Raw genomic sequence first — 27,415 nt, 5'->3', positions numbered from 1 at the left:
TTGTAAGCCTCCTCTGAACCCTCTCCAATGCCAGCATATCCTCTCTTAGATAAGGGCCTGAGAACTGCTCAAAGCATTCTAAATGCAGTCGGAGCAATGCCTTATAAAGCCTGTGCATTACATCTATGCCTTTGCATCCTAGTTCTCCCACAGTGAATGCTAACATTTCATTTGCCTTCCTTACCACCAACTCAACCTGCAAGTTGACCTTTAGGAAATCCTGCTCAAGAACTCCCAAGTCCTTTGCACCTCTGACATCTGAATTTCCTCCCGATTTAGAAAATTGTTTGCGCCTTTATTCCTTCTGTCAAAATACATGACCATGCACTTTTCCAATATTCCATCTGCCACTTCTTTGCCCTTTGTCCAAATGTGTGTAAGTACTTCTGAAGACTCCCTGCTTCCTCAACTCCACCTGTTCTGCCACCTAGCTTTGTATCATCCCCAAAACTTACCACAAAGCCATCAATTCCATCATCCAGATCACTGACATTGAACATGAAAATAAGTGGTCTCATCCCAATACCAACCCCTGCAGAACATCACTAGTCACCGGCAAACAACCAGAAAAGGCACCTCTTTATTCTCATCCTTTGCCTCCAGCCAGTCAGCTAATCTTCTAACCATGTTTTCCAGTACTAAGATGGACACTTGTGCCATAGTGCATTCCCTCCTAAATCCAGAAATGAGCACTTGTAAGCAATCTGACAAGCACTGAAGGGCCTTACATTTTAATCATCCTTCAGGAAAATTGTGTTAATTCAGAATAGTTTGGAACGAAATTATGTGTAAATAGTTTTTCGGAACTGTAACTTTCAATAACCAAATCTCATACATTCATTTGCTATCTCAATGCCACGAATTATGTATGAGTCATAGCTTTGTTCAAAAAAACCACGTTAGTATATTCCAGAATAATAAAACTATTTTTATAATTGCCAAGTAAAAATTTTAGATGTAAACTGGTAACCGCATACTGTTGTTGAATCTGTTCCAAAATGGCATCTCTAATAGTTTTGTTTCTGAATCTGAAGATTGGGGTCTCACATCAGAGACTTGAGCATAGCGAGACAGCGAGGAGGGGCTACACTGTGAGAGCTTTTGCCTATTGCATGAGATGTTAAACCGTGATGGTGCCCGCCTTCTCATACCCTATATCACTCTTCCAAAAAGCAAGGATATGTTATATTTCAGTATTAGTACTCTTGTCCATTAATATTAAATGAAGAATTGAGTGAGGCATCAACTTGCTACTATTTGTGAAACTGTTCACAAATTGATCAATACATTTCCTACCGGTACTTTAATCATGGCACTTCAAATGCAGTGTTTTAATTGCAGTCTGGATAAGAAAAGAAAAATCCTGACTAAACTTGTTTGCAGAGTTGGTCTGGTTTCCCCAAGTACTGAGCAAAAGGCTGCTTTTTCATGTTATTAGTCAACCTCTACATGAATCGCACTTGCTCTTGGGCTTAACATTTTTGGCTTTGTTCCAACCCACAGCACACATGGTTTGAAAGTTCTTGTACTTTCCTATAAACTTGAGTGCATTTATTTCCTTCGGTTTCTTGGTTCACTCACCAAAAGTGAAATTAAGTAAAGTAACATGATGAATGCAAACTCTCTCTGTTCTGTATCTTAATAATGTAACACTGCAGTAAGAACTGATGCAAAGTGCAATGGGGGCTGTGACTGGAGATATTCGTGTTGGAGACAGACACATTTTCAGATAGCAAGGAAATCGAGGCATTTGGAGTTGAAGCAGGAGGTGAGTTTGGATATTAAAATTATTGAATGGTGAAATGAGCACACACAAATCCGACTTGGTTTACCATCACCTGGTCAAAATCGCAGAACTTTGTCCCGAAGTTGTTGACAGACTGTACCCTAATGCATTTCCAATGACCGATGGCGTTTCACCTCTTTCCAAACGCTTTATTATTTACACTTTATTTTCAATCGCGATCGCTTCCTGTCAATGGAACAGAAACACTGCCGGCAGCGGATCCCAAGCTCCGCCAGCTCCCGAGGTCCTCTGGGTCCTAAGGACCACAGCACTGAGACAGGTTAAATGGGACAAGTGGAGGCTGAGCTGGGTTTGGGTACTTGATCCTCCACAATATTCCACGTGGGATTTTAAACTGGAGGTAGCAGTGGTTTTTTTTACGAGGTTGAGTTGCGAGCTCGATATCAATCCGGCACGGATGGTACGGGAGTCACTGGATCAACATCAACCCAGCACGGCAGCGGTCTGTCACTGGATCTAACTCGGAAACCTCCGTTCTTGAGCCCAGTGCTGATCTCACTGCGCCACCAGCCAACCGGAGCAGGGGTCGGGTCAGGGTGAATCTTACTAAGAAAAGTTTAAGCCAAATACAAAGTTAAACACGCAACACAGTGTCAACGGCAACGACTTAAAATGGCAGGTGGCGTCATGATCTGACTTAAAGTGGCGGACGGCGTTCTCCTTCCTCGGTTCGTAAGTACGAGTTGTCTGTAAGTCGGACGTTCGTAACTCAGGGACTACCTGTATAGATAGGACCATGTGGCCAGCTACTGTTTCTATTTCATAGGATATCTACCTCCAATGAGAAAAATTGTCCAGTTACACTCGTATCTACAAAACTCCAGGGTCAATGCATTAAAGTTAATTATTGTCTACTCAGTGCAAACTGAGTAATCAGAAATGGAGTGGAGAGCTTCAATTACAGTGCAATCCAACAATAATCTGCTGACTGACATCCAGTTTGCATTTCACTAAGTCACTCAGCTTGACACCAAATCATGGTTTTGCTTATACATGGACTAAAGAGATTAGTTCCAGAGGTTAGCAGCTGAGTTGTGGAGAGGGGTGAGTGCCTGAGTTATCGAGAGCAGTTGATGAGCATGCCAGGCAGACAAAAATAAATAGACTGCACAAGGAAGCGAAAAAAAAAGTCAAGTTGCAGTTTCAAAAAGATCACAAATCTGCATATTACTGATGAAAAATCTGATAATGATGAGAGTGACACAGGACTAAGCAACCTTGAGATTTACAGTGTGAAAACTAACAATCGATGAACAATGTGGCTTGCACCAGAAGTGAATGGCAAATTAATTAACATGGAATTGGAGACCGGCTCAGCAATATCAGCCATTCCACAAAATGACTTTGAACGGCATTTCAAAGATCCTGAATTGAAGCTTGCAGATATCCAACTAAGAATTTATACTAGATCATTCCTGTGGGGAATGTATTTGTAACAGTGAAATATAACAAATAGCAAGCCCCATTGAGCTGGTATGGGGTAAGAACAGGGGGACCAGCATCGTGGGGTTGTGTTTGGCTGAGACAACTACAACTTGATTGGAGATCCATCCACCATTTATAAGCCACATCCCTTGTCATAGAATTAATTGAAAGTGAATTACAAAAGGTATTGGATAATGTCACATCTATCTCCATGCGGTACACCACGAACTTTTGCACAACAGAGGGCTAATGCGTATTTGTGGCAAAATCTGTGCTTCTGTTTGGAAAGCATATTGGACTAAGGAAGGGCCACAGCACTCCGAGGAATGGTGACTGACAAAGGCAGTGTTTTGACTACAACAGTTTTTTGTAGGCAACATTGAGTGCCTATGAAAAGTATTCACAGCGCTTGGAACTTTTCTCATTTTATTGTTATACAACATTGAACAGAGTGGATTTAATTTGGCTTTTTTTTTGCCACTATTCAACAGAAAAATATAGTTTCATGTCAAAGTGAAGACAGGTCTTTGCAAAGTGATCTAAATTAATTACAAATATAAAACACTAAATTATTGATTGTATAAATATTCAGCCCCTTCAAGTCAGAATTTAGTAGATGCACCTTTGGCAACAATTACAACCTTGAGTCTCTGTGGATAGGTCTCTATCAGCTTTGCTACTCTGGACACCACAAGTTTTCCCCATTCTTCTTTACAAAACTGCAGATTGCATGGGGATCATGAGTGAACAGCCCTTTTCAAGTCAAGCCAGAAATTCTCAATTGGATTGAGGTCTGCGTTCTGACTTGGTCACTCCAGGACATTGTTGTTTTTAAGCCATTCTTGTGTAGCTTTGGCTTTATTGCTTAGGGTCATTTTCTTGCTGGAAACCAAGACTTATCCCAAGTCACAGTTGCATCAGGCTTTCCTCCGGGATTTCCCTGTATTTTGCTGCATTCATTTTACCTTCTACCTTCACAAGCCTTCCAGGACCTGCTGCAGTGAAGCATCCCCACATTATGATGCAGCCACAACCAAGCTTTATGGTAGGAATGTTTTTGATGATGTGCGGTGTTCGGCTTATGACGAACATAGCATTTTAGTCTGGTAGCTAAAAAGCTCAATTTTAGTTTCATCAGTCATAGAACCACCTTCCAGTTGACTTCAGAGTCTCCCACATGCCTTCTAACAAACTCTTGCCAGGATTTCATGTGATTTTTTTCAACGGTGGCATTCCCATAAAGCTGTGACTGGTGAAGCACCTGGGCAGCAGTTGTCATATGTGCAGTCTCTCCCATCTCAGCCACTAATGTTTGGAACTCCTCCAGGGTTGTCATAGATCTCTTGGTGGCCTCCCTCACTAGTCCCCTTCTTGCACGGTCACTCAGATTTTGAGGAGAGCCCGTTCTGGGCAGATTTATAGCTGTGCCATATTCTTTCCATTTCCTGATGATTGACTTAGCTGTACTTTTTCAATAACCTTTTTATGGAGTTGCTTGGAGTATAATTTTGTCTTCAGGGTGTAGTTTTTGCCAGGATACTGACTCACCAGCAATTGGACTTCCCAGTTACAGGTGTATCTTTACTACAATCAATTGAAACAACTTGGCTGCACACAGGTGATATCCATTTTACTGCTGTAATTATGCGACTTCTAAAACTGATTGGCTGCACCAGTGATGCTTCAGTGTGTCATATTAAAGGGGGTGAATACTTTGGCAATCAATTATTTTGTGTTTTATATTTGTAATTAATTTAGATCACTTTGTTTTCACTTTGATGTGAAAGAGTTTTTTTGTGTCAAAAAAACCCGAAATTAACTGGTTAATTAACCGAAAAAACCGAAACTGTGATTCAATGTTGTAAGCAATAAAACCTGAGAACTTCCGAGGGAGGTGAATACGTTTTATAGGCATTATATCTGAGAAAACTTCTGATGTGTTAATCAGGCAGTTGCTTTCAAAATGTGGCTTGTTTTTAAGCTGGGAGAGAGCTTAAGGAGTTTCAGGAAAGTTGCAAGCATTCAGCTTTTGTGAATATAAGGAACCAGTCTTTTACTCTGCATGCATCAAAGTTATTGCAAGAACTTCAAGTGGGAGATAAAAAGCTGTTTGTTAAAGTAGATGCAAAGAGCAAAGCCCAGCTTGACGAATGGAAGAGCAAACAGAAAGGAGTCAATGGAGATATGAAAACAGAAGATTCATCAGACGACATGGAAAAGAAAGAGGAGGATGACATAAGTGGCATGAAAATGGAAGAGGATAAATGAGACCTGAAAGAGGATAGGTCAGTGAGCCTGCCATTAGTAGTGGGAAAGTTTTTGGAAGGTATTCTTAGGGACTAGGTATATAAAAGCTTGGATAGACAGGGATAGTCAGCACGGCTCAGTGTGTGGTAGTTCATTCCTAACCAATGTTTCAGTGTTTTTTGAAGAAGTTCCCAGGAAAGTTGGTGGACGTAAGGCAGTGAATGTTATCTACGTGGACTTTATTTGACAAGATCCCACGTGGGATTTTGGTCAAGAAGAGTCAGTCACTCGGCATTCAAGATGAGGTAGTAGATTGGATTAGACATTGGCTTTGTGGAGAAGACAGAGGGTGACTACTAGAGTGGTAATAGATGGTTCCCTCTGACTGGATGCCATGATGGAGAATAAAAGAAGACCTTGATGTAAAAGAAAAGCCTCAGTGCTGAAGCTTTGCTGGTGGCTGTCATGTGACCAATACCTCCAATATTCCAGCGGAAGCCCATTGGAAAATAAAGAGAATGAAAATATTCGTGTTTGGGTTGCCAACAGAGAATTGGAAGTGGGTGCATCACAACATCAAGAACCTTTGATCGTGGTGGCGGAGACAAAGACTTGTGTGACAGAGATACTAGAGAAAGAAGGGAATGAGACTACGGGGGAATGTACTTTAGGAGAAAGTTTGGTGTTTTTGGTGAGTGTAAGAAGTGTAATTCCTACACTGGGGAGGAAGCAGAATGGTTTGCTGCTGACCCCACTAGTTAATAGTGCTGACACTCTTTGTTGATAAAGTGCCATTGAAGGATCCAAAACAGGCAATAGGATGCAGGAAGCAATCAGAAACCCTTTAAGAGTAGAATGCAATGGTGATGCCCAAGCAGAGATATGTACTCTTTCTGCCACAGAAGCTGACCATGAAGTTCCTCAGGAAGCAATCCTGACTGAATCTCTAAATCCTCATTGGGGGACTTTGAATTCAATGAATTTTTCATCATGGAGAAAAGTGTGTGTGGACTAGCAACAATGATTGAAGGATCAATGGTGAAGGATCAATGTCACCCAGTCAATGGTTTTCAAATAATTTGAGTCAACCAGGTAGTCACTCCAGTAACCTGTGGTCTATCCCATATGAAAAACTTCAGAGATGTGATGGTTGGGAGCAGAGGATCCCAATACCTGTTTCACAGCTTGGAAACTGCTCCCATTCCATCATGAGAAGGTGATGGGGAGATTAACAAAAAGGTTGATATTTTAGAAATGCAGCGAAAAGCAAATGTGGATGTGAAACCACTGCTGTTCAGTCTCACAGCTGACAAGGAGAGCCTAAAGGAGAGTTCACAAACTGGGGTGGTTTTGTCAGTGGAAGAGGTGGAAGCAGAACCGAAAGGTCTCAAAATGGAATTTGAGAGGAAGCTTGCCACTCCATTCATGGTGGAACATCTGGAACAGGCTCTAACTGCGTCATCCAGTTCTAAACAAATATGTTAAAAAAGACACAGATATAACTCTTCTCACTAAACTAGTTAACAGCTTGAAGGCAAGTGGAACTTTGTCTTTCCAATCAAAAATCCCCTGAAATTCTGCCACCACCTGCAGTGCGACTGCCGTTCCCAGATATTCTAGGTGACTTGCTTGGCAGTCAGAATCATCACACACCAGTCCCTAATCAGCAAGGCCATTCGTTTTCCATCAGCTTTGCATTCTGAGGTGCCCCATACTGACAATGCCGTACCCAGGCCAGGATCTATACATACACCACCGAGAGTTCAAATTACTTTGGCGTCTTTGCCAGGTTGTTGATACTCTCACTGAAACAGGCGGCCTCCAGACGGATTGAATCTCTAGTTTATTCACTGATCCTCAGCACATGGGGCAGAATAATCCCTAGGGTTATGTCTGGGAATAGAGGCAGTATACTCTCTTTCACTATTAAGAAAAACTTTTTTTTCATTGGTTGTATTTGATTTCTCCATTGAACATTAAAGCTGGTCTGTGTATGGGAAAGGGTAGAAATTGTTAAAATACGGGAGAAAGGGTATGTTATGTATTTGTGTATATTTTGACCCTTGCGGGTTGCTGTTGAGCTTCCCTGTATGTCACGTTCTGAATATAATGTGAGAGCGTATTCTGGGTAGGTGACTTACAATTAAAAATAAACAGCAGCACTTTTGTTCCTCACCTCTCTGTCTCTCATGTTTGTTGTTCATGGCCACCCGGCTTCCCAGTACCACAAACGTAACAGTTGGCAGCACGTTTCTCTACTGGAGAGGAAATGAAACTTTTGCATTTTCATGATTCTGTTCCTCTTGTTGACTGTCATCATCAAAGTTGGGGAATTCTCTTTTATTTAATCAGCCCCCCCCCCCCCCCCCAGTAAAAGAAAATTGGACTGGGACTGACATTTTTGACATGAATATAACACCCATTAGCCAATTGAGTTTGCAAGAAAGAGAAGTTTGACTTAACTTCTTGCAAAATGTCAATAGTCCTCAAAGGGGTTAACGGTGCAGGACCCTTGTATACAGTATGACTTTATAAAGTTGATGATGCAATGGATGAATCTTGTAATTGACTCACATATGTGCTTTTCTGCATATTGTTGTTGCACTCTGCAGAAGAATTTACATGAATGCCCTTTAAACTCTTTCCAAGAAGCTTCTGTGCATATCCTCCTTGCCAGTTCAGCTCAGAGTGTAGAGGGCAACTGTAACTGTTTTGTTTTTTTGAGGACTAAAATGATGGCACAAGGCAACAGTGCCCCAGTGGCTCACTATCTTGAATTATACATTTTACACTTGACCTGGCTCAAGTTGTATACACAATATATTGTATAATCTACACTTGAAAAGCAACCTGCATTGAGTTCATTATTCATTTCACAAGTTTCAAAATATATTTTCATTCTGCTGTTAACTTTGTGGTTTATCTTTTAGGCAGATTCACATAGCGCTATAATAAAATCTATGTCATGTCTAACGTGCATTTCCTTTCTGTCAGGATTCTAGTTGGTCTTCAGTCTTGACAACTAAATGTTGTATTGTTTTTACCCATGTATTGCGAGCAGTATAGTCCTTTTTTTTTTAGGAGCACCATGTTCTGTAATGGGAATGTGGACATGAGAAAATCTGCAGATGCCGGAAATCCAGAGCAACACAGAAAATGCTGGAGGACCTCAGCAGGCCAGACAGCATCTATGGAAAAGTGTGAACAGTCGACATTTTGAGCCAAGACCCTTCACTAGTCCTCAAAGGATCTTGGCCTGAAACATTGACTGTTTACTCTCTGCCATAGATGCTCCCTGGCTTTCTGAGTTCCTCTAGCATTTTGTGTGTGTTGCTCTGAAATGGGAAGACAAGATTCAGTTTGTTTGTATACTCCCTTTTTGTCAAATGTTGACATAATGGGCAACAAGGACATGCAACTACACTCAGTGGCCATTTTATTATGTACCTCCTTGCACCTAAGATTTAATGTGTTGTGTATTCAGAGGTGCTCTTCTACACACCACTGTTGTGATGGTAACACACACAAATTTACAGCATCTGCAGATTTTCTCATGTAATGGGTGGTTATTTGAGTTACTGTTGTCTTCCTGTCAGCTTAAATCAGTTGGGCCGTTCTCCCTTGAGCTCTTATTTACGAGGCATTTTTCGCCCACAGACCTTCTGCTCATTGGATTTTTTTTTTTTAGTTTTTGCACCATTCTTTGTAAATTATTGTACGTGGAAATGCTAGGAGATCAGCAGTTTCTGAGATCCTCATACCACCCTGTCTGGCACCATTAATCATTCAACCACGTTCAAAGTTATTTAGAACATACTTATTCCCCATTCTGATGGTTGGTTTGAACAGCAATGGAACCTCTTGGCATGTCTGCTTGCTTTTATGTATTGAGTTGCTGGCACATAATTGACTGACTAGATATTCGTATTAAAGGACAGGTGTACCTCACAAAGTGGCCACTAAGCATATGTTGCAGCACTGACTTTGTAGGACACCTCTTGCCTCTTAGGAACCTTTTCAAATAAAAGTGGACGCTGAGCCCTGTAGAGAACTACCAATGAAAGCTATTTTAAGGACTATCTAAACTTTAAATTCTAAAGGAAAGGGATGGAGATGAGATCTGGGGAAGGACGTAGCGTTTGGGGCCAAGGCATGGCCACAAATGATGTGATAAGGGAAAAGTAAGCTAATAAGGAGCCAAGACTTGAAAGTAAGGAATGCTGGAGGTGCTTTGTGGATTTGAAGAAGTTTGCAGTGATAAGGAAAGGCAAGGCTGCAGCATGATACGACTCATGGATGAAAATGTTTAAAATGTGAGATATAGCCTCACCAGGAGTTGATCAAACAAGCTAGTAGGTTAACTGGAGTTGTTGTGAAATTAAATATGAGCTGCTGCAGTTTGGATGAGTGGGGTGCAGGTTGTGAGAACAGCAATTATATGGCAGAGATAGATATTATTATGGGATTAAAGTAAATAGTTTTAGCACTGGAGAGGAAATGGGGTCAGAGACTCAGGAGTTTGTGGTGAAGACTGAAACTTAGTGCAATTGATATTCATAATATTCTATTGGGAGAGAGAAATTTCTCATCAGCTACAGTGTGTTCTGAAGGTAGCCTGATGAAGACAGTGGAGTGGGAGGAGGTGGTGATGAGGAGGAGACAAAACATATCGTGCATTCACACAGTGCTGTCCATAACTTGTGGTTGTTCCAAATCTCCTTCAGTTCTAAGCAACTACTTCATAGGGACTGGCAAAAGCAATTTGTGCACACCAAGCTTCCACACTGTGCAATGTTAGAAAGACATAATGTATATGAATTTATATTAACCAACTGGGGCATTTAGGAGAAATTGTTCATCTTGAAATTTGTGCATTCCGGTTGTCTTGAGCAACCAGGGAGGACCAGTGCAGCTTTGTTAATGCTTCAGCCATAGCTTGACACTTTTAGTTCCTGTTCATCTATTGACCCTCTGTTCATTGGCATTTATTAGCTTGGTCTGATGTTCTGGTCTAAAGGGTCCTGGTCAAAAACATCAATTGGTCATTTCTCTCCATAGGTACTGCCTGACCGGCTGAGTTCCTCCAGCACTATTTGTGTGTTGCTACAAATTTCCAGCATCTGTTGTCTCTCTTCTGTCTATAATTGTCTCTAGTCTGGCATCAACTCAGATATGAAGTTTTCATCTATGTGTTGCACCTTTCTATAATACAGCATGTAGAGCCACCCACGTTTTAACTCCATTAGTTTTGGTGTGTTTTCTGTGTAGAAATGAAAAATAACAAAGGGGTCCATTATTTTTCTGTAATTTAAAAGCTGTTACTTCTTTCCTGTCTGCTGGAAGCTCCAAGTGTATAGATGAGTGTATTAAATCTGACGTTAATAACAGTGTGTTATATTGTAATTTTGTTCACGTCATTTGTAATTAGTTATACTGCCTACAGTCTACATCTTCCCCCAAGAATATCTGTTGTACAGTATGTAGGGCAGAAAATGGGGAACAACATTGATATAGTGCCATAAGTGGACAGTGAAGTGAGAAATCAAGATATCCTGATTAAGCTGAGAGAAATCCCACCCTTCTATATTTCCATTGGCCATTATATTAGAGAGAAAAGTCTAAGCTATAATCAATAGCCTCTCCTTAATCCTTGATCCAATGTTTGAATGCTAAGTAAATGCAACCAGTGTTTACTTAATAAACATCAGAGCTTGTAGTGTTCAAAAGCATACTGCAAAATAATACATTACAAAGTGTAACATTCTTGTGGTTGCAGGAGAAATGCATATCCAGTCTGCCAATAGGCTTTTTCTTTCTGGAAGGTTTAATAAGCATTATATACCGGGCCCCATGTTCCATTCCCCACACCTAATAAAGTTTAACACTGCCCTGCCCAGTAAATATATTTTGTTTTCCTCTGCCTTGTAGCAAGTGAGAAAGCTGGAGGGGAAGAGGATTTGGTTTGATATCCTACACCCCTATTTCTGCATGACTGAATAATCTGAGTGGTTATTAAGTCAACTAGTTAGACCTTCCATCTTATGACTTGAGTAAACAGTGGTATTAATCTTTCCTGTGGTTCATATTTCTTACTTCCTGAGTTTAAGTGGAACAATCTAAATGTCTATTAACAATTTCATCATCCAGTAACTTGTAAACGTGTTGAAATATTGTTTTAGTTGATCTACATGGAAATGAATATCCAGTAATAGTGAAGTTGGAGGTATAAAAATGTCCAACTGAACTTCAACAAATGTGGCTGGGAATTTTCTGTGTGAATACTTGAAATTCACTTTTCTCAGCAAAACACCATGTAATAGGAAATTCCTATCCACAGTTGCACAGTTGAGTTTAGTGACTTTTAATTAACCTCTTTTGATATGTGGATGTTTTGTATCTAAAACTGACTTCTTTTGTGTGCAGGTACTTTGGAGGCACATTTATCAGGCTTGCTATGGACAGCGGTGTGTATATCTCTTGCCATTGTGATTGCCCTTCCAAAACCCCATGGTATCAGAGCTTTGATTGCCTCTACGATTTTGCGCCTTATATTCTCAATTGGATTAGAACCAACCCTATATTTGTTGGGAGCATTTAATGTGAGTATTTTACGTACATAGAATAAAACTGCACTCATACCAGCATTTTATAGATAAATGCACCCTTTTTTAACATGGTCCTGAAAGTATGCAGTATGTCTGGTGAAGTATTTGTATGTCTGCCCTGATCTCGTGTCTTGAATAAGTTTTTATTAAATTCAGTCACACTTCCATGAAGGAACCTGAAGCATTGTAGTACATTAGGAGTGGTTTATAATTAAAATGGGAAAAAACTGCACATGCTGGAAATTCAGTATAAATGGTGGAAAAGCTCAACTGATCACTCTGCATCTGTGGAAAGGGAAATAGTTAAACTTACAGTTCAAAGTTATTGTTTCTGACCACTATCTTCAGCTTGAAACATTCATTATGTTTCTCTTCACTCAGGTGTTCCCTAATCTGTTATTTCCCACACTTTCTGTTTTTAATATAAATTTGTTCTTGATGTGAAAACCCGGAAGCTGACAGTTTTTAAAACCCTATCACTTATCATTTGTGTGTGATTACCTATTAGGTATCCAAGCGGACACTTTCATCTGATGATTGGGTAAAGGAATAGCTGGTCTCTCAGACCCAGTCATTAAATACAATCATCCATTAAAGGTTGAAACCACATTCTTGAAACAGTTAAGCTTTTCAGGAAAAGAAGTAATAATATTGTTACAGTTATACAATTTTATTTTAATTTTTTCTGTATTGATTTAAATTGTTTTACAGCTATAGATTTTTATCATGCTTCAAGTAATATTTGGTGTCTACATTAATCTGTTGTGAAGTAAGAGAGTATTTCTGCTGTCTTGATGATGCATTTTCTGGAATATTGAGGTACAGTTGTTAAAGTGAAGATAATTTATGTCCGACCTCCAGTATGGCAAACTAGGAAGAGAACTGGAGATGGTCTTCACTTTTTTTCTCAAATATCTTTCAGTTTGTGTTAAACGCAAGCATAGTGTGAAAACTGGATTCAGTCACTGATCCACTTACTGCACCAAAGAATGATCTGAGGAGAAGTTCAAAAGAAGTGACTTAATGGACTAAAGCAGCACTTTACCATCAACGGCAAAGAAAGAGCTTTCACTTTTCACCCGATTAACAGCAGTTCACAACTTTGCACCATTTATACGAAAGATTTCCAATACTCTGGGAATTTGCTGACATGGTGTTCCTTAAAAGCCTGAGCAAAGGAAAATTGTGAACCAAACTGCAAAACTCGAAATTGGAGCATGTAATGCCTTTTTTCTTAGACATAAATTTCATGCAAAGCAATTTAGCATATTTTTTGAAAGCTTATCACTGTTCATTTGTGTGTGAATACCTGTTGGGGTGCTTACACTTGGATTTGTTTCTTTGGCCATAGCATTGACCATTAATGTTTGAATTCCTACCCATTATAAAATTGTTTCTTGCAGTGCACACAGTTTTTTTTCCACTGTCACCTGTGCACTTTGAGATATTTGCACAGTGCTCATTTCCACCCTGATTGGCCTATGTTGGAACTGCCATGTGTAACCTACTTGTGTTCAATGGCCATAGATTTCTCCCAGCAGTTACTTCAGACCACTGCCACCTTCCACCTTTCACTACACACTCCAGTATCAGAGATCACCCAGGGACAGAGGGCTACCTACAGTGCCTATAAAAAGTATTCACCCCTCTTTGGAAGCTTTCATGTTTTGTTGTTTTACAGCACTGAATCACAGTGGATTCAATCTTTGTGTTTTTTTTTACACGAATCAACAGAAAAAGACTCTTGTGTCAAAATGAAAACACATCTGAACAAAGTGATCTAAAATAATTATAAATTTAAAACACAAAATAATTGTACTTTGTGCCTATAATAAGTATTCACCCCTTTTAATATGATACACAAAATCATCACTGGTGCAGCCTTGTGGTTTTAGAAGTCACATAATTAGTTAAATGGTGATCTGTTTTGGGAGAACTGGGTACAGTCAAGGTGTTTCAATTGATTGTAGTAAAAATGCACCTGCATCTGGAAGGTCCACTGTTGGTGAGTCAGTGTCCTGGCAAAACTACACTATGAAGACAAAAGAACACTCCAAGCGACTCTACAAAAAGGTTATTGAAAAGCACAAGTCAGGAAATGATACAAGAAAATTTCCAAGTCACTCAATATCCCTTGGAGTACAGTTAAGTCAATCATCAAGAATCGGAAAGAATGTGGCACAGCTGTAAATCTGCTGAGAGCAGGACGACCCCAAAAACTGAGAGACCGGGCAAGAAGAGAACAGGTGAGGAAGGCCACCAAGAGACCTATGACAGCTTTGGAGGAGTTACAGGCTTCAGTGACTGAGATGGGAGAAATTGCTCATACAACAACTGTTGCTCAGGTGCTTCACCAGTCACAGCTTTATGGGAAAGTGGCAAAGAGAAAGTTACTGTTGGGGGAAAAGAAACTCACATAGAATCTTGGCTAGAGTTTACCAGAAGGCATGTGGGAGACTCTGAAGTCAGCTGGTAGAAGGTTCTGTGGACTGATGAAACCAAAATTGAATTTTTTTTTTGGCCATCAGACTAAATGCTATGTTGTTCATAATCCAAACCACACATCATCAAAAACACACCACACCATTCCTACCATGAAGCACAGTGGTGGGTCAATCATGCTGTGGGGACACTTCACTGCAGGAGGCCCTGGAAGGCTTATGAAGGTAGACAGTAAAATGAATGCTGCAAAATACAGGGAAATCCTGGAGGAAAAACTGTTGCAGTCTGCAAGAGACCTGCAACTTGGAAGAAGATTTCTTTTCCAGCAAAACAATGATCCCAAGCATAAAGTCAAAGCTACACAGGAATGGCCAAATCAGAGTCCAGACCTCAATCCAAATGAGAATTTGTGGCTGGACTTGATCCCCATGCAATCTGACAGAATTTGAGCAGTTTTGTAAAGAAGAATGGGGAAAAACTGCAGTGCACAGATGTGGAAAGCTGATAGAGACATATCCATACAGACTCGAGACTGCAATTGCTGCCAAAGATCTTTGTACTAAATACTGACTTGGGGGGGGGGGGGTTAGTAAGGATGCAATCAATTATTTTGTGTTTAATATTTGTAATAGATTTAGATTGTTTTCACTTTGACACAAAAGAGTCTTTTCTGGTGATCAGTGTCAAAAAAGCCAAATTAAATCCACTGTAATTTAATGTTGTAAAACAATAAAATATGGAATCTTCCAAGGAGGGTGAATACTTTTTATAGGCACTGTATACCTCCTTCTATTTCAATGAGAAACTGCTGGCAATTTGGCCAATGGAGCCTTCTCTTCCCAGTGGTGTGGGCTGCCATTGATTGTGTACATGGTACCATAAGCATTCCAGTTATTAACTTGGCTTTCTCGTCAGCAAGATGGGTTTCTCCTCCTTCAATGAGCAGCTGGTTTTCTTCATGATCTTTAAAGCCATGTTTCTTACCTGTATTTCTAGGTTCTGCTATAACACTTCCATACATGGGGTGACACTCTGACAGCTATTTCCTTCCTACATGTTACAGCACAGATAAAGTCAATTGGACCAGTGGGTCTGCACTGGCACCCAGAATAGCAACCTCATCAGCCTTATGGCCCCACCTTGTTATCTGCGCCCACAAATTCCTATTCAGTGTATTTTGCCACTTACCTGTATTATGGTGTAATTTGCAGCTGGCAAATTAACCTTAAACTCCAGAACATGGGAGAAAACTGAAATATCTGGTGGAAATACATCTGTATCTGAGAAGTGTATCCAGTCTCCACACTGATGGCACCCAGGGTCAGAACTGAACCTGAGCCCCTGGAGTTACGAGGCAGCAGTACCGCCATGCTGCCCAAAAGGACCAGCACTGCCCAGAAAGGAGAGTTCCCGAAACTCTGGGGCTTCCTTTTTTGGCTCCAAACTGTACACCTTCCTCCTGGACTCTAGTTGCAAAGTCCAACCTGTGCAATTTAGGAAATGGCCACATAATTTGTTCATTATTGTCACATGTATTGAAGAACAATGGAAAAACCTTGTTTTGCATGATCATTTCATCATTTCAATACATTGAGATAGTACAAGGGAAAGAAGTAGCAAAGACATAGTGTATAGTGAATTAGAATCAAGTTTAATATCTCTGGCATACATCATGAAATTGTTTTGCAGCAGCAGTACAATGCAATGCATGGTAAAAAAAAACACTTATAAATTACAATAAGAAATGTGTGCATGTAGTAAATGTATGGGTGTATGTGTATGTCTGTGTGTGTGTGGGTAGTGTACGTGCGTTCATTGTTCTTTCAAAAATCTGATGTTGGAGGAGAAGAAGCTGTTCCTAAAATGTTGAGTGTGTGACTTCAGGCTCCTGTACCACCACCTTAATGGTAGCAATGAGAAGAGGGTATTTCCTGGGTAATGGGGGTGCTTAATGATGGATGCCGCCTTTTTGAGGCATCACCTTTGGAAGAGGTCGTTGTTGCTGGGGAGGATATTGCCCATGATGGAGCTGGCTGAGTTTGTAACTTCCTGCAGTTTTTTCTGATCCTGTGCAATGGCCCCTCCATATCAGATGGTGATGCAGCCAGTTAGAATGCTCTCCACAGTACATCTGTAGAAATTTGCTGGAGTCTTTGTTGATATATCAAACCTCCTCAAACTTCCAATGAAATATGGTGACTATTCTGCTTTTTTTATAATTGCATCAATATGTCAGGCTCATGATCGATCTTCAGAGGTATTAACGCCAGGAACATGAATCTGTTCAGCCTTTCCACTGCTGATTGCTTGATGAGGACTGCTGTGTGTTCTCTGGACTTGCCTTTCTGAAGTCCACAGTCAATTCGTTGGTCTTACTGACGTTGAGTGCAAGATTGTTGTTGCAACACTACTCAACTAGCTGATTTATCTCACAACTACACGCCTCTTCATCGCAATCTGAACCTCTGCCAACAATAGTTGTGTCATTGGCAAATTTATAGATCTTGTTTGAGCTGTACATTGCCACAGAGTTATGGATGTAGAGAGAGTAGTGCAGTGGGTTAAGCATGCATCCTTGAGGTGCGCCAGAATCGACTGTCAGTAAGGAGGAGATGTTATTTCATATCCGCATTGATTTGGTCTCCCGATGAGTAAGTCAAGCATCCAGTTGCTGACAGACATACAGAGGCCCAGGTTTTGAAGCTTTTTGATTAGTACTGAGGGAATGATTGTGTTGGACTCTGATTCTGTTGAAATCAATAAACAGCAGTCTGGTGTAGTTATTGCTATTGCTCAGGAAGTTCAAGGCTAAGTGGAGAGCTAGTGAATTTTCATCCACTTGTAGACCTATTGTGGTGATGGGCAAATTGCTGTGGGTCCAAGTGCTTGGGGAGGAGTTAAAATGGACCATGACCAACTTCTCAAAGCACTTTGTTACAGTAGATATGAGTGTAACTGGGCAGTAGTCACTGAGGTTGCCCACCCTCTTGTCGTGGGCACTGGCATGATTATCATCCTTTTGAAGCAGGTGGGAACTCCTGGCTGCAGCATTGCGAGGTTGAAGATGTCCTCGAATACTCACGACGGTTCACTGGCACAGGTTTCAGTGCCTTACCAGGTATACCATCAGGCCTGACCTCTTTCAAGGGTTTACCCTCTTGGAAGATGTTCTGATATTGGCCTCTGAGACGGAGGATTACGGCCAGATTTGGGAACAGCTTCTTTCCAACTGTGTTAGGACTGCTGAACAGATCCTGACCCGGATCTGGGCCGTACCTTCCAAATTTATGGACCTGACTTGCACTACCTTACTTCCCCTTTTCTATTTTCTAATTATGGTTTATAATTTAAAATTTTATTATATTTACTGGGATTTATACTTCAGGGAGCGTGAAGCGCAGAAACAAATATCACTGTGATGATTATACGCTCTAGTATCAATTGTTTGGTGACAATAAAGTAAACCGGATGCTGCAGATTCTCCCTTTCAAAGTGTGCATGGAAGCTATTTGAGCTCACCTGGGAGTGAAATGTCACAGACGTTCCTGATGTTAGGTTTCACTTTGAAGAGGCAGTGGTGTGCAAGCTCTGCCAGAGCTGATATGCATCTGACTCTGCCTCTGACTTCAATCGGAATTGCTATCTTGCTCTTAAAATAGACTTCCATAGGTCGTCCCTGAACAACTTGTATGGTTCAGGATCACCAACCTCAAATGTCACAGATCAGCAGACTGCAGAACCAAATCTCATGGTTCATCTATGGCTTTTGGTTTGGGCAAGTCTGCTATGTTCTCAAAAGCACACACTCATCCACACAGGTCCTGCTGAAGTTGGTGACAACAGTAGAGTTCTCATTCAGATTTGAAGATGAATCCCCAAATACTGTCCAGTCCACTGATTCAAAGCCATCTTACTAGTGCTCCTTCACCTCCCTTGTCCATACCTTTTGTGGTCTTCATCACTGGTGCTACAGTCTTCAGGTACTGCCTGTATGCCAGAAATGGAAGTATATCCAGGAGATTGGACTTTCCAAAGTGTGGGTGTGGCTTGGCACTATACGCATTCTTGATGGCGGTACTGCAACCTTGCCGTGAAGGTTCAGTTTTATTTTTCAGAATCTGTACCTTTAGCAGCAAGGTGGTAGGAAGTGGAGGTCTAAGGGCTCTGCATTTCATTCCACTTGCAGCCCAGCACGCATTCCGCATTTCCTTATTCTTAAAGGGGAACTGCACTTGTGACACCAGTCAGATTTTGGAATCTTATCAATTTTGAATATTGATAGAATTTTTAAATGATGTTGCTTACTAAAGTACCCATGGCTGTGATTGGATTTCAGCTGTAGTATTCCTAAACGGGAATATTTGATCATTCCCTTTGGAGGTACATGCAAAGAGTTGTCAATTTCCGGCGCCATCTTGGTTCAGTGGAAGGTGGCAGATAATATGATGTAAGTCCATGAAGGGTGGATTGGTAGGTCAACAGGCTACTCCGACTGTTCGGTCTCAATACAGCACTGTTCAACTGGGTGTTGGACTTCCTAATGAACAGGCCTCAGGCAGTCGCGAGGGATCGGCTGATGTTCAGCTTGCTGCTTGCAGGGTTTGCTTGCTTCTGTGCAGAACTAAGACTGTGGCCCAAAACTAATGGGCTCCTGGATCAGCTCTGACTAGGTTCATGGCTGTGGACTTTCATGAACTTCAGTTCTGAATGCTACTTGCTTACCTTTATTGTTTGTGAGACTTGTTTATCTTTCTGCACATTGGTCTTTTTTAATGGAATATTAGGTTTCTTTGCTTAGTGGCTTGCTGTAAGAAGATGAATCTCAAGGTTATCTATAGTATACATACGTTGATAATAAATGTACCTTGAACTGCTCCTTCTTCCCCAGTATACTCAGCATAGATGGCCCCCAGGGCTGTACACCGAACCCATTGCTATACACTCAGCTCAAACGTGATTGCACGGCCAAAGACCTGAGTTATCACATTGTCAAGTTCGCCAATGACCGTGCTCTGTTCTATCCAGTGCATGTCATAATTACTAAAACGTCTGCTCACAAAGGCTCACTGGAGAGATATATTCTTGAGTCTGAGTGGACTTGGATTGAAAGAACGGTTAATAATTTAATGATTCATTGACTTCTCAGTATGTTGAAGTGTTGTTGTAGTTGTTCTGCATTAAAATTAGTATCCAGGTACGTTGAAGTTGGAAGTACAAGGATGTCCAACCGAGCTTGAGCAAATGCGGATGGGAGTTTCCCCTGTGAATTCTTGAAAACGCCACTTGATAGTGCCTGAGATCAGGATTGAACCTAGATCACTGACACCATGAAGGACTAGCTGTATTACCCACACCACTGTTCTTCCCAGCTGGACATAGGACATTACAGCACAGCACAGGCCCTTTGGTCCACGATATTGTGCTGACCTTAAACTTAATCTAACATCAGATAACACTTCCCTCCTACATAGCCTTCCATTTTTCTATCATTTATGTGCCTGTCTAAGAGTCTCTTAAATGTCCCTTATGTATTTGCCTCTGGCAGGGTATTCCATGCACACATAATTCTATGTCAAAAAAAACGCCTTGCCTCTGACATTCCCCCACTATACTTCCCTCCAATCTCCTTTACTGAGAAAATGTCCAAATAATTTGTTCATTCTTGTTACATGTATCAATGTACATGTTACATAATAACTATTACATTATGCCCCCTCATAATATCCATTTTCCCTGAGAATATGTCTTTGACTATGCACTCAATCTATGCCTCTTATCATCTAGTACACCTCCATCAAGTTACCTCTCATCCTCCTTCATCCCAGAGAGAAAAGCCTTAGCTCGCTCAACCTATCCTCGTAAGACATGCTCTCTAATCCAGGAAGCATCCTAGTAAATCTCCTCTGCACCCTCTCTAAAGTTTCCACATTCTCCCTAAAATGAGGTGGCCGAAACTGCGTATAATATTCCAAGTGTGGTCCAACCAGGCTTTTATAGAACTGCAACATTACTTTGCAGCTCTTGAATTCAATCTTCCAACTATTAAAGTTCAATACACCATGTACCTTCTTAACAGTCCTGTCAACTTGCACAACAACTTTGAGAGATCTATGGAGGTGAATGTCAAGATCATACTCCATAGCAAATGAGTGACTACAGCACTGATTAGATACATTGGGAAGCATTCTGACAGGTTAAGATAGAATTTCCTGGCATTATTACCTCTTGCATTCTTTCCACCAAGGTAAGAAACTCATTCAGGCAGTGATGCTTCACGGTCCTTGCCTCACATAAAGACTTTCAAACACAGCCACACATCAGAAAAGAAATTCACTGTGATTCATCCTTGGCTGCATTCTTCAGACTTTTTGGGAAAAGGATCATTTAGTTTCCTCTCTGTCTCTGTCTCTCTCTCTCTCTCTCTCTCTCTCTCTCTCTCTCTCATGCATTTGCAAGCACAAGTTGGACTGTAGAGTCAGAGCAGTCCAGGCTTGTAAGGCCAAAGACAAGTTGCCAGGTGAATACAACGTAAATTGGCAGAGCGTGCTGAGTAAATCACGTATATAAAACTATCCATGCGCTAAGCGCTGTTCTTTAAGCCAGGAAATGATAAGCATCAAGGTGTCTGGTACATGATTTCAGCTACGCAGATCAGGCCTCACACCTGACCTGCAGAACGTTAACTAGTTGAGAGATGTAAACTCCTCCTCGGACAGTGAACTGTTGGAAGAATTGACAATTTAAATTGTGTTAGTTCTAGGGATCTTAATTTTATAAACTCAGCTACTTGAGATATCATAAATGAAAATGGGATTCATCATAATCTCATGAGCAGGAGCAAATTGTTCTTTTTCTTTAAGACATAATAAAGAAAATTTATATTATGTCACGGCTGCATCATGGAAAGTATTCTGATTAGTTTATTTTATGAATGTTTTGTGTCTTTTTTGAACCACTCTCAAGGTTATATCAGTCAGAGTGTTTTGTAGCTTATGTGTAAGTACTAAATTGAGGAGAAAAATCTAAGTTAGTGATACTCAAAGGTGGAAAGATAGAGAAAGCAGCTAACTGGGAAATATCCGCTGCACCCTCTCTAAAGCTTCCACATTCTTTCTGTAATGAGGCGACCAGAACTGAACACAATACTCCCAATGTGATCTAACCAGAGTTTTATAGAACTGCAGCATTAACTCGCGGCTCCTCAGCTCAATCCCACAACTGTGCGTCTTCTTAACCACCCTATGAACTTGCACAACAACTGTGAGGGATCTTTGGACATGGACCCCACTGCTAAGAATTCTTGCCATTAACCCTGTGCTCTGCCTTCAAGTTCAACAGTCCAAAAATGTATCACTTCACGTTTTTCCAGATTGAACTCCATCTGCCACTTCTCAGCCCAGCTCTGCATCTCATCAATGTGCCGTTTAACCTACAGTAACCTTCTGCTCTATTAGGAACACCACCAACCCCAACCTTCATGTCATCTGCAAAATTATTAACCTACTCTTCCATATCCTCATTCATGTCATTTATAGAAAAAAATACAAAGAGCACAGGTCATAGAACAGACCCTTGAGGAACACCACTGGTCACTGACTTCCAGACAGAATACACTCCATCTGCTAACACCTTATGCCTGTGTAGATAAGCCAGCTCTGTATCCACAGACCAGTTTCCTTGGATATTCTGAATGAGCCTACTGTGGGAAAACTTGTTGAATGCCTCACTAAAATCCATATACAGTACACCATATCAACTGCTCTACCTTCATCAATTTGTTATGTCACTTCTTCAAAGAATTCAGTCAGGTTCATGAGGCAAGACCTGCCCCCTCTCATGCTGACTCTCCCTAATCAGACTATGCTTCTCCAAATTCTTTTAAATCCAGTCTCTAAGAATCCTCTCCAATAGTTTGCCCATAGTGAAGCAAGACTTGCTGCTCTATAATTTCTAGGATTATCCCTACCTTTCTTGAGCCAAGGAATAACATTTGCTACCCTCCAATTTTCTAGTAGTGATACTGTAGCTTGTGAGGACACAAAGGTCATTGCCAAAATGTGCAGCAATGTCTTCCTCTCTTCCCATATTAACCTGGGGTATATCCTGTCCAGCCCCAGGAATTTATCTATCCTCATGTTTTTTTAAAAGTTCTAGTACATACTCTTCCTTGACATGTTCTAGCATAATAGCTTGTCCTCTTATTCATCTAGGTCCTTCTCACTGGTGAATATTGAAGCAAAGTTATTCATTAAGGATCTCTCCTACCTTTTCCGCCTCCAGGCGCATGTTTCCTCTTTTATTCCTGATCAGTCCTACCCTCACTCTAGTCATCCTCATGTATGTGTAAAATGCCTTGGGATTTTCCTTCATTTTACTCTAAGTCCTTCCTTAAAATCGCTGTTGGCTACTTTGTACTCTCCAGAGCCCTGCCTGATTATTGCTCTTTGAAACTTACTGTAAATGTGATTCCTCTTTCCTCTTGGTAAAATGTTCCACATTTTGTGTCAACCACTGGTCCCTTCACCCTACCATCCTTCACCTGACTCATTAAGACAAACCTACCCAGAACACAATGGAAGTGCTCCCTAAACAGCTGTAATGCATTTCTGTAGTGCATTTCCTTGAGTACATGTGTTCCCAATTTACACTCCCAAGATCTTGCCTAGTAGCATCATAATTCTCCCTCCCCCGATTGAATACTTTTCCATAGCATCTGCTCCTATGCTAAAGGTCAAGGAGTTCTAGTCATTGTCTGAGAAATGCATTAGATCCAGTATGGCCTCTCCTGGTTATCTTAATTCTACTCTCATCTAAATCTTTTGCACCAAGGAGTTGCCATCAATGTTAGGAAGTTGAAATCACACACGACAACAACTCTGTTATTTCTGCACTTTTCCAAAATCTGTCTCCAGATCTATTCCTCGGTGTCTAGGGGGAGGGTTGGGTGTGGTTATAGAATATTCCCAGTAGAGTGATTATTCCTTTCCTGTTTCTGACTTCTACCCACACTGACAGTAGACAATCATTCCACAATGTCCTTCCTTTCAGCAGCTGTAATACTATTCCTGATTACCAATACCACACCCCCCCCCCCGACCTCTTTTACCTTCCTTCCTGTCCCTTTTGAAACTTCTAATTCCCAGACAATCCAGCCACCATTCTACCCTTGTGACAGCCTGGTCTCTCTTTATTGGCCACAATGTCGTAGTTCCATCGACTGCTCAGTTTATCACTTGTGTTCTTGATACTTCTTGCATTAAAATAGACTCCTATCGACTCATCCAACTGACTGCAATAATCCCCTATCCACTGCCTATCCTTCCACACAGCCTGTGTACACAACGTGTATCTACCTTAACCCCTACTACTCCATCCTGTGATCTATCCCCATGGTTCTCATCCCCGGCAAACCTATTTGGGAAGTTGAATCTTTCTGCATTTCCAGTGCCGGCGTTAGATGCCATCTCTGAGCACAGGATAGAAAACCAATATTTTGAAAGCTGCACTGATGCTCAGAAACATCCATTTTAACTTTATTTTCATCTTTTACAGCAAAGGAATTACAACATTTTGTTAGGAGGGGTTGTGAATGTGGCCTAATTGGGATGGATAGAAGAAAAAGAGTTAAAAATAGTAGTTTCGAGTGAATCCCTGTAATCTAACTGATTTCCTTTACTCCGCCCCAGATGTTAAAGGCATTTTTTCTCGGGAGCTAAGTGTGTCCTAGAATCCTGGAGATTGCAGAAGAGAGGAAACGATTCAGCCCAACACCTCTGTACCTGGCAGAGGTTCCAAGATTTTTTTTTCCACTGAACACTTGTGTTCTGTGTTATGGGGGCTTTATTAGTAGCAATTATGTGGAATAATTTATAAGCTGTGGTATGCTCTGGAAGTAATGAACGCAAGCTGCTAATCTCAAGGCACATCCTTTAGGACCACTAGGGTTCCAAGCACCTTAAGAACCCCACAGTATAACTGTTTCAAAAACCTGCAGCCAAGAAGTCTTTGGCACCAGCTGGGGGAAAAATGAAATGACATGATTAGGAGCAGATTGTGAATGCATTCCCTGGAGCTGTGGGATAAAATAGCTGCTCGTTAGTTCACCAAGGTTTCCATCGCATAAGGGTATAAGATGATGCCAGATTAAACACTGGAGACTTGCACCTATTTATTTGCTTTAAGGATGAGTTTGTGTCAGGTCAGAGCTCAGCCATATTAAACTCTTCAAAATCTCCATGTGCTCATGAATAAGTTAAAGCAGTGTTGTGTAACGGAGATCTTTTCCTTTTTTAAAAACTGCACAAAAGCCAAGTAACAGAACTGGAGTTTTTTTGCAGTTTTTCCCAACTACTGAATAAATTGATGGTGCTTCACAACTTTCAAAATTAGCTACTTATACCACTGTCACAGTTGCTGGAAATCTGAAGCAACACACAAAATGCTGCAGGAACTCTGCAGGTGAGACAGTATCTATGGAGGGGGATAAACAGTTGATGTTTTGGACACAGACCCTTCATCGGGACTGATAAAGAACTGATCATTGTACCGTTAGCCCTTTGATTATTTATTGCTTCCTGCTGTATCATTGGTCACATCCTTTTTCTACCTCCCGGTCCTGTAATTCATTTAAAAACTATCCTAACGTCTTCCAGTTTGAAATAGAGACAATAAAACTGAACTATTGAGCATGCTTCCATAATACTTTATGAAATATTAGGACGATCTCTTAAACCTTGTCAAATGCCATCCTATTTGGGGTTTCCAAGAGTCACAAGGGCATAGGTAGGGTAACTGCACCTAGTTCTTTTCCTAGTGTTGGGGAATCAAGAATTAGAAGACATTTATTCAAAGCGGAATGGGTATGATTTAATAGGAACCCAAGGGGCAACTTTTTCCATCCAGCAGGTGGTATGCGGAATGAACTTCCAGAAGAAGTGCTTACGGCAAGTACATAACCAACGTGTGAAAGTTATTTAGACAGGTACATGGATAGGAAAGATCTTAGGATGATGTGGATGAAATGTAGCAGATTTGAGTAGCTTACATGGGCATCTTCGGCTGCCTGGACTGCTTGGATCAAAGGGCCTGTTTCTGTGCTCCATGGATTTATAAAGACTACTCAATTCGTTTCAGAATTATTGAAGGGGAAGGGAGGGTTGTGAAGAGAGTTTGGATAACAATAAATAAACCCTAAACAAGTTTCTAGTTGGCATCAGAAGATGGCAGACTGTTGACTAATGAGAAGTTGTAAGGAGGCTGGGAAAATGATGCTGCAGTGCACCCCAACTGGAGACAGGCTCATGATCAAGTCTTCAAGAATAAGTCCCTTCACAAATGGAAGAACCAGACCAGCTGAGCCTTCCCAGCACTGTGTTTTCATTTGACTAAATTAAATCTGGTCAACATCAGAACTGCAGTAACAAAAAGAAACCAACAACCTTAAAAGAACTGACACCAATTCAAAGACGCCCCCTCCCCCGCAAAAATATCTGGCTGCACGCTAAGGGTCCTTGATATACACCAGGCAGCCATAAAGTTGGATTAGAAGGTCTCTAGCCAATTATTTTACACGCAGCAGCCCTTCAGTTTTATTGATTAAAAAAATAAATTGTATCTTCAGAGTGCAGCTTTCCCAGTGCAGTATTTGTTTTCCAAAGGTGAGGGACAGGATGGGATAGTGTGGGGTGGGGGTTGAACACACTCACAACACTAAGCTCTATTTGTCACATTCCCAGCATTTAGTCTTAACTGTTATTGCACATGAAAGGAAGTGACATTTGCACTAGTTACAAAAAAAGCTTTCTCTCTGCCATTTGAATTTCATTTATCACAGCTTGTGCCAGTGCTTGGATTTTAAAAAATCAACTGCAGAGCAGACTGGAGTTTTAAATAATCTCCTGCTGTCAAAGGGTTGTCTAATTATTAAGGGACATCAAATATTAAATAAAATGTCAATTGTTAAACAAAAACAAATTGCCAGCAGTCACTTAGAAGGCTGAGTACTATCTGTGGAGAGAGAAATAAAATCAATATTTCAAGGTATGGTCTTCTGCCCTGATAAAATGTTACCCCATTGACCATGGGTCCATTTTAATGATGGACTTCATCCAATAGCATGAGAAATACACTCCCCTGTGTTCTCTTTTGCCTCCAGTGCTCTCAGGTAAAATGTTAGTGTTGTAGTCAGTAAGTTTTGTTTACCACTTTGAGGGAATATTTTTGGGGCTTGGCTTTCATCAGACCAATCAGGGTATCACTTCCTGAAAAGTCACCTCTAATCAGAAAGTCATTACCTACAAAGCAGCCAGGTTCCTTCTTCTACTTCTCTCAGTTCACATTTGGTACTCTTCCTCACAACCCTTCAAGTCCATCCTGGTGGTTTGCATCATTCACTTGGTGCTGTTGGCTTTTGTGAACATTTGCGTCTTGGAAGTGTGGGACTGCCATCAGCCCAATCCCCTTTCTCCCTCTACCATGGGGAGATACCACTAGTATTGTTGACATCAGCATAAATCAGGCCAATTTCACCATCCAGTGCCTAATCTGAGCATCCCCTGTATTTTCTCTCACTTTCACAATTGGTTATCTTGATGTGGTGCAAGACTTAAGTAGTGCAGTCTGCTGCAGGTGCACAGATCTGGAGAAATTAAATAGATCCTAATTTATAATGTGTGAGGAATTTCTAAATACAGGAACTGGTACGTGTGTGGGATGAGCAATTGAGAAGCAGCCCAAAATGCATACACCATGAAGGTGGCTGTTGGTATCTTACTGAGTGCTACTGGTTATTGGTGTATGATGCCAATACAATTTATGAACAGAAGGATATTCTACCCATTATGTCCAATCCGATCAAAACAAAGTCTTTCCAATCTAATCCCACCTGTAA

General features: G+C 40.9%; 1 protein-coding gene across 6 annotated transcripts in view; it reads left to right on the top strand.

Moving 5' to 3' along the window:
• Positions 1-27,415, top strand: part of itpr1b (inositol 1,4,5-trisphosphate receptor, type 1b) — a 531,527-nt gene that overhangs the window by 383,731 nt on the left and 120,381 nt on the right. For all 6 annotated transcript variants that reach the window (XM_059944385.1, XM_059944380.1, XM_059944381.1 and 3 more), the window contains one exon: positions 11,903-12,078. In XM_059944385.1, coding sequence (XP_059800368.1) covers positions 11,903-12,078 — 176 coding nt within the window. The remainder of the gene's footprint in view (positions 1-11,902; positions 12,079-27,415) is intronic.

Source organism: Hypanus sabinus, chromosome 19 (assembly GCF_030144855.1).
Source record: "Hypanus sabinus isolate sHypSab1 chromosome 19, sHypSab1.hap1, whole genome shotgun sequence".
Lineage (NCBI taxonomy): Eukaryota > Metazoa > Chordata > Chondrichthyes > Myliobatiformes > Dasyatidae > Hypanus > Hypanus sabinus.
Note: the sequence above shows the minus strand (reverse complement) of the source record. Positions and strands in the feature narration are given on the sequence as shown.